The 8,584-nt window shown below is 26.6% G+C and overlaps 1 protein-coding gene across 1 annotated transcript; it reads left to right on the plus strand.

Annotated features, from left to right (window-relative positions):
• Nucleotides 1-1,319: 1,319 nt before the first annotated feature.
• Nucleotides 1,320-8,376, plus strand: LOC132919961 (cyclin-dependent kinase 6). Its single transcript, XM_060981925.1, has 8 exons — nt 1,320-2,287; nt 2,359-2,527; nt 2,592-2,733; nt 5,997-6,164; nt 6,504-6,664; nt 6,729-6,864; nt 6,977-7,086; nt 7,706-8,376. Exons 1-7 carry the CDS (start codon nt 2,185-2,187, stop codon nt 7,052-7,054), a joined length of 957 nt encoding a protein of 318 aa, XP_060837908.1. The 5' UTR covers nt 1,320-2,184; the 3' UTR covers nt 7,055-7,086; nt 7,706-8,376.
• Nucleotides 8,377-8,584: the final 208 nt, after the last annotated feature.

Below are 8,584 nucleotides of genomic sequence, written 5' to 3' on the forward strand. Positions count from 1 at the left end.
AACATTAATAATTATGTCAGCATGAAGACAACTATTAGAAATTAGAAAAAGACATAAGTAAATACACTGACGTTGTAGAGTATCAAATGTTATCCTAAACTAATATAATTATATTTTGTTAAGTTATCTATCAAATTGGTAGTTGGTTAATAATAATAAATTGTTTACATATATAAAATATTAACATACCTATACGTTGATTTATCTTCCTTAATTTTAAAGTGTAATAGTTAAATGTAAAATAATTATGGTGATAAAAACAAAGTTTTTGGTATTACCGATATACTAATAAAGTAATAAATAATAATGTATAATACCATTATGTATTGTATGCAATGCCAAATTTGACTTTAGAATTCCATCAAATAATTTGGAATAAAAACAAAGTATTTTTTCTGATTTTAAATAAACTACCAACGTGGCAACGTATAACCAATTTTTCACCATTAGAAAGACAATAATAGAAATGGGTCTTTAATAAGTTTTGTATTTTCACAAAAACAATAAATTACAAATGTGTATAATTCTATTCATGTGAAATTCACCGCCCCCGTGAGAATGGCGCCTTAGGTAACTGCCTGAGTTGCTTTACCCTCACGCTAGCTCTATATAATAGGTATAGGTATAATAAACCATTGTTTAGTATTTAGTGGTGCACTATGTGATATGATACATCACTATATAAACCTTACTAAAAAATTGTCTGTACATTACTTTTGTCAAATCATAGTATTTATTTAAGATTTTTTTTTACACTTTCCTTTCAGATTCCAAAAACAATAATTGTTTTAAACTCGGCATATAATATAGGTATAGTTGATATTTCTATTGGTGTGATGCCTATTTGTTTATTTTAGGGTTCACTAAATTATAGTACATCTATATCTATTACTTTTAAAAATGATTTTTGTTTTAAATTACCATACTCTATGTTCATACAAGGCGTAATCATTTATGGTATAATGCATATAATGAATTTATTATTATTATTATTAATTTATTATTATAGTAATTTTGGGTTGGTATATTTCATCTTCACCTTAAATGACAATATGACATATCCTCAATGTATCCACCCCTGGCTTTAACTAATAAATTTAATATACGAGCTTGGAATCTTGAATGGTTTGGTAGTACCTCGCTGACGGTGCTGTCCGCGGATCGTGTTCAAAAACGTAAATATCAGTCAGCTGTTCGGTGTTTTGTTGTTTGACATCGACCGCGACAACCAGTGGACCGGTAACCATGGTAACAACAGTGCGCCGGGGAAACCGGTTGGCCCAGACAACTACTAGCACCAGCAGCTGCTGCCTACTACTACAGTCGTCGTCAACTCAGGAGGGCTCAACATTTCGGAGTTTCGGATCGACCCAGTCCGTCGGGTAGCCATTACGCAACCGTCGTAGCGCGAGTAGACCGGCGGCCGAACTGGTTGCGTTTTGTGAACCCATGGAAATGAAATAGGTAACCTTTAAAATTATAAACAAAACGGTTTTTTTTTTTACTATTATTATTATTATTATTTTATTTTATTTTTTTTGCGGCATTTCCTTTGTTCGAGTACACACACACATATACTACATACATAAGCATAGGTAGATAGGTACCCGAAACGCCAGGTGTTTTTCACGGACAACGGACAACGGATACGTAACTTAAGCAGCCGTCTTCCTTAGTCCTTATACACATACATGCACACTCACCCCTGCGGCCGTACGCACTACCACCAATCACCGATCACCGACTACTGTCGGTTTTCAGCTGCTGCTGCTGTTTTACGAAGCTTACAGTGCGGCACCCGATAAATCGTGTACAGTAAACTCACAGTCCGGTCGTTTTACGTATGCATGTGCGTGCCCAAGAATCCACCGGAAGTGCGTCTTCGTCTTCTCCTCATACGTCGCCATCGTCTTCGTTTGCGTCGTACAAGTTCGCCTTCATCCGGTTTTTCTCGTCGCCACCCCATAGCCAAGCCCTTTGCCACGGGCCGACGCTGTCCACAGGTGGTTGCGACTTGTCCATCGCAATCCGTGTCAAGGACATTGTGTTGTGAAACTATCCTCTCGCCCCGTGTGCGTTGAATACTGTGTGTGTGATTTGGCATCATTTACTCAGTCATCTTGTCCTGGTCTTCTTGAAACCCGTACCGTATAACTGCTTACGTTTACATCTACTGTTACCACCATGGTGTCCCCACTATCCCGATTGCAGTCCAAGACATTCCCGGCCATGTCTTCCATGCTACAAGAAAAGGAAAATTATGAAGAGCTTAATCAGATAGGAAATGGTGAGGATACTTGGAACGATACTTTGTAGACAAGTATTGTAAAAAATTGACTTTATAAATTTGTTATATAGGAGCATATGGTACTGTGTATAAGGGCCGAGATCTTGTCAACAAAGGAAAATTTGTGGCTATGAAAAAGATCAAAATTCCTTTAGCCCAGGATGGCGTGCCCATGACTACTCTACGTGAGATTGCTCTACTCAAACAACTCGATCAACAACAACATCCGAATATTGTCAAGTATGTAATATTAAATAATCCCGTGTAATTGTTATAAATATTATTATTCTATTTTACTACTTAGACTTTTGGATGTAGTACATGGTCCTAGACTATATAATGAAAAATGCATGACACTGTATTTGGTGTTTGAACACATTGAACAAGATTTAGCCACCTACATGGCACGATGTCCTAAACCAGGAATGTCTTCTGAAATCATTAAGGTAATGTCAATGTTTGTTTACATTATAACTAATGTAGTTATTTAATTTACTATTAAGTACCTATCTACGTCTTAAATATTTATCCATTTAAATTTTCAGTTTTAATCTAATATAAGACTATTTAAATATTGAATTTTAGTAAGTAAAAGTCTATATTTAAATTGTTTTGTGCATTCTATTAAAAATCCCTACTTAAATATATAAAAAGTTTTATTCTTCTATAATTTAAAAGAAATAAACTTATTTTCTTTTACCTTAGACCTATTGAATTTTAATTTATATCAAGGTTTTGTGAATATAGTAATTTAATAACTACTAATTTTTAGTTGTTTGTAATATAAATAAGCCAACATGTTGAATCATAGTAGGTATAATGTTTTTTTAAGTCTAATTTAAAAATGTTTGATTATAAAAATAAACAATATCAACACATTATGTATTAATTAATCATCCTTCAAAATATAAAATCACATTATTTTTAACAAATTATAGTTACTATTGAATATTTTGAAATATAGCTCAATTTTCACTACCTACTAATAAATTAATATATATTTTAATTATAAAATAAGATTAAAATTATAAACATAGGCTTCCTAATTTGATTTATTATTTTTCAGAATATAATTTAGAAAGTTAGTACCTAGTTTTGATTATAATAATTGATAATACCAGTCACATAATATTATGTTTCTATAATAGGTACCCATAATATAAATTATTATTTTCATATTATGCAATTGTTTTTTTTGGAAATGGCACTTATAATGATATAATATTGATATCTTAATAAAATATTTATATGCTTTGACTTTTAAATCTTTTACAATATTTAATACCTACATACAAATTGTATTCGTGTAAATACTAAATAGTGACCTAATTAAATTAATGATGATTGATCATTAAATAAGTAGCATAGTGCTACTCCTATTAATCAGTTAGTTTTGTAAAAACATTTTAACTATCAAAATAAAGGAACAAAATTGTTTATTTACCGTACCACTTTTTTAATTTGATGTATTTTCATAATCAAAGAATAATTTTCTTGGAATTGATAACTATGAATAAATAAATAAATTCTACCTTTAATTGAATACATCAAAATATGATAAAGGTTTAAAATAATTGTGTTATGCTGGTATATTTTAAATTTATATAGTGAAATTAACATTTGAGCTAGAATTATATACAAATAATAATTTTATCTTTATTATTTGATTATTTGAGATATATTTTGTATATTATGTACCTAATAAGTTATATAATATTTGAGTAATGTTTCATTTACCTTTTATAATTAAAAATCTTAAGATATTTTGTGTGTAAATAGTTTCTATCAATTAGAAACTTTTTACCTGGTTTTAGAGACAAATTAGAGATGTATAATATACTTATGAAATTGGGTTAATTATTAGTATAAATCCCCTTTCTTTTGTCATTTTATACTTAATTGTTTTTTATTTGACACTTTAATATGCATTAAAATACCTTTAGTTATGCAATGAAATCTCATAAATCCCCATAAAAAAATTGTAAATTTAAATAAAATCAAACTAATAACCTAATCCAAATATTTCCGATTTCAATCTTAAATAAATTAATGTATTTTTGTTTTTTACTCATTTAGTGGTTTATTATTGTTTTTATTGCACTATAGGGTCAACTATTATGTATTATCACTTTGCCTTCTAAGTATTTTTATATTTTATATATATATATATTATATTATATTGGTAGTATTATTTTTGAAGTTTTCAAACAAAAATTGTTTTTGATAAATATTAAAAAAAAATAATAACCATGATTAATTGTAATTAAATCTTAACAATAACTTCAAAAAAATTTAGAATGCTCTTTAAATAAAAATCAAGAGCATTATACCATTATATATGCTAAATTTGTCAAAACTATTAAAATATAAAATTTAATATACTTAAGCATGTGACTAAGAAAATGTCTATGTTATCTAGCATTTAATATGATTTGTTAAGATTAAAATACAAATGTATTAATTTTCAAGCCCTGGTATTTATAGTATGGTTTTATAATTTTACTGAATAAGATATTGTGTTGTGTATATTACACATACTGATGAAAAAAAATAAAATTATTCTTGCGGTTAAATGATGTTAACTAGTTGGAACTATTTTTCTTATTTTTATTCGATTATATATATTATTTTAAATGTTATTAACAATTATTACAGTATATTTTAAAGAATTAAAAAAAATTAAACCCCCGACCATATTGCACTATATTCATTGGAAAATATAAAGTATTGTTTATTGTTAAGTACAGGAGCGGATTTTAGTGGGAGGGGTCATAGGGGCTATAGTCCCCCCCTCCAAGACATCTTATTCTTTATTTTGTCAAATATTTTCAGGCTTTTTAGAATATATAAAAAAAATCTCAACTAGACAAGTTTTAAAATATTTATATATCTAATTTATAGATATAAAACATTAGCCAAACCATCCACTATTTTATACTCAAACCACTTAATACAACCATATTAGTATACATTATAATATAATTCATATGTTTTATCGTAAACTAATTAAAAATAACAAAATAAATTATCTATCTAAAAACAATAATATTAGTACTTACATATTTTCTTAGTTGTGTATTGTTTAATTTTTTGTAAAATATATGGTTAAAGATCAATGATCACTATAACAAAAATAGCCTTTGGGTTTTAAACCTTTAAAAAAGTCATTATTTTCTAAGATATACTAAAATCTAAATACTTTTTTTTGTGCGTATAACTTTTAAGCTTTTAGCGTTTTTATTTTATCCAATTGAAAAATAAAGTATTGATCAGTGACTATTTATCACAACAAAATTATTCTACTCATCCATTTGACTTATTGTAATTTAATAACTTATAAATTATTCTAGAATTTTTAAGTTAAAATACATGTTTATTTTAATTTTATGTTAAGAAAAGGTTTGTTTTTATTAAGAATTTACCAATCCTGTGTGTATTGTCTATCTTACAGATATAGGACATATCAAATCTGTATTCAGTTGTTCTGGTTTTGTGTATCAATTCATTTTCTTACCTTTAAGTTTGATAATCAATCAATTTTCTCTATGGTTAAAAATTATTATACAAAATTGGAACTGCTGAATATAAATTTGTTTTATGTTTGTAACAATTTGTTAGATAGAGACAACACATACAGGTATAGCATCATACTGGGTATATTTTATTTAAATTAGACATTAAATAATATTATTTATTTTTATTTTTCCAGAGTGTTATGCGACAAATATTATCAGGAGTTGACTTTCTTCACTGCAATCGTGTTGTACATCGTGATCTCAAACCACAAAATGTTTTAGTGTCCAGTGATCTAAGAATTAAAATTGCTGATTTTGGTCTAGCCAAAATATATGATTTTGATATGAAGTTGACCTCAGTTGTAAGTAAACATTGAATTTAATTAGATATAAATTATAACTTATATTATGTAGGGCTTAGAAGTTATAGGAGTTAAAATAGGCAAAATATAGACAACATTTGTTAAATTATGAAAATATTAATTATGCTTTATATATGTATGAAAATCAATGAAATATACATTTAAACTTTAAGATTTTTAAACTTACTATTGTACATGTTAGATTTTAAGCTTGGTTTGCTATAATCAAGAACTTGTAAAACAATATATAACTCCTACATCTTCCAAGTCTTACTGTTAAGTCTAAAACTAAATATTAATTGCATATGTATATGTTTTAAATATATTATTATTATTTAGGTTGTAACATTATGGTATCGAGCACCTGAAGTTTTATTAGGTTTACCTTATGCTACTGCTGTTGATGTGTGGGCTTGTGGCTGTATTATGGGAGAAATGTACAAATTATCTCCTTTATTTGATGGTGAATCTGAAGCTGAACAGTTAGATAGGATATTTAGGTATTTAGTTAAACTTATTAAAGTTAAGTTGTTGATAATACATTTTAAATTCAAATTATTCTAGGGTGATTGGTCTACCATCTGCATTAAATTGGCCAAAGAATGTTTCTTTATTGAGAAGTTCTTTTGAGTCTTATCCACAGACTTGTTTGAAGACTGTAATCCCCGATCTATGTTCTAAGGGAGAAGATTTGTTAATGGTAAGATTGATTTTATTAATACTTCATGTTTTTCAAAAAACAGATTATTAATTAAAATATTAAATAAGTATGAAAATGTTAATTTGTTGTAATATTGTATTATTGATTACAGAAAATGTTGATATTTGACAGCACTGAACGAGTGTCAGCTCGTGAGGCTTTGAAACATCCATACTTTAATGAAACATAAATTTGATTTTATCTTCCTTAGAGACTATTAAAGTAAGTAATGAAAAAAAATAAACTATAAATTGTTTGAATAATAATAAATGTATGAAACATTTATATGGGCATTGTATAAATACTGTCAATACTTAAATACATATAAGTATCTCAATATTTTATTTAAAGCTTCTGTATATTATATTATGCATGCTTATATCTATCCTATTTTTATTGCAAAACCCAGAATCAACTACATTACTTCAATAAGATAATTAACATAATATTAACTAATCTTAATATAACTTAAAAATAAATATTGTTTTGACGTTTTTAATAAATAATAAGTTACCAATAATTAATAACTTTTAATAAAATAATTTTAATTATTAATATTAAATAATATTAAATGTTTTATGCTTTTAACTTTTATATTATTATTGTATATAACTATATAAGACTTATGTTTGAATCATATCAAACCTCTTTTAAGATACTTTGAATTCGTATTTAAATATATTTATGGTTAAACATTTTAATTCTTTTTTCTTTTTAAAATTGCCTATATTTGCCCCTTTTTTGTGGTGTCTTCTTAATATTAAGTTACATTTTTTAGGATTTCTATAGTCTAACCTCTAAATAATGATAATCTATTATTTAATAATTTTTTTTTTTTCAGAAGTTTATTTTAAAGCATGCAGATACTTAGTTTGTATGAGTCTAAGGCAATGTATAAGTTATTATACTAAACAGTATTGCAAGTCTCAAAGAAAATAATAATATTCCTAATTAGAAGTTACAATTTGAGTTCCAATGTGGTTAACCATTTGCGTAGAACAGTTACCAAAATATTATAACCAGTACATATTTGTTTACCAACTAATTAATTTTAAGATCTCTCACTGTTTATATCCAACTTTGGATCTCGGAGTTTTGTAATTGACCATACATTTTAAAAATTATTTTATTTTGCTCAATGACCATACTTTAATCAGTAAATCAAAAGACTTGCCATTTTTCTGTCTTTGCTGACTTACTTTCCGTGTTAACTTCCTTTTGTCTGTACTTGTATAATTTAAGGTTTTTTTTCTAGTATTTTTCATTTTGTGCACTGATTGGATTTTAGTGCAAAAATAAATTTTTACTTCTATATGATATTTTGTACATATTTAATCTTATGTATTTTAATGAATAGCATGGGTTTTGATTATTAAAATTGGGTCTGTACCTCATTTTTTTTATTTAAAAATATTTTTTTTATCTTCTTGCTTTTTTTTAATTTTAGTTGTTTCAGACTTAAAATATACTTTTATGTTTAGATATGAAATAAAAGGACTGTTTATTTTTAAATATATGTATTTTTATTCTGTAATATAGGTGTTGAATTTTATATTTAACAATATAAGGGTTGTAATTTGCTATAATTTTTAAAATCTTAATAATACTTTGATATTATAATAATCAAGTAATCCTTATTTGCTATAAAAAATAGTCAATGAATTAAAGTTAAGCTTACATAGGCTGTAGGTTTAAGAGGCATCTATCCACAGAAATGTTA

This window comes from Rhopalosiphum padi, chromosome 2, assembly GCF_020882245.1.
Source record: "Rhopalosiphum padi isolate XX-2018 chromosome 2, ASM2088224v1, whole genome shotgun sequence".
Classification (NCBI taxonomy): domain Eukaryota; kingdom Metazoa; phylum Arthropoda; class Insecta; order Hemiptera; family Aphididae; genus Rhopalosiphum; species Rhopalosiphum padi.

What these genes read in the sequence shown, in the direction of transcription:
- LOC132919961 (XM_060981925.1), top strand. Translation starts at nt 2,185, where the DNA reads ATGGTGTCCCCACTATCCCGATTGCAGTCCAAGACATTCCCGGCCATG. An exon ending in GCTTAATCAGATAGGAAATG is followed by an intron (nt 2,288 to 2,358) that starts GTGAGGATACTT and finishes TTTGTTATATAG; the next exon opens with GAGCATATGGTACTGTGTAT. An exon ending in AGGGAGAAGATTTGTTAATG is followed by an intron (nt 6,865 to 6,976) that starts GTAAGATTGATT and finishes TATTGATTACAG; the next exon opens with AAAATGTTGATATTTGACAG.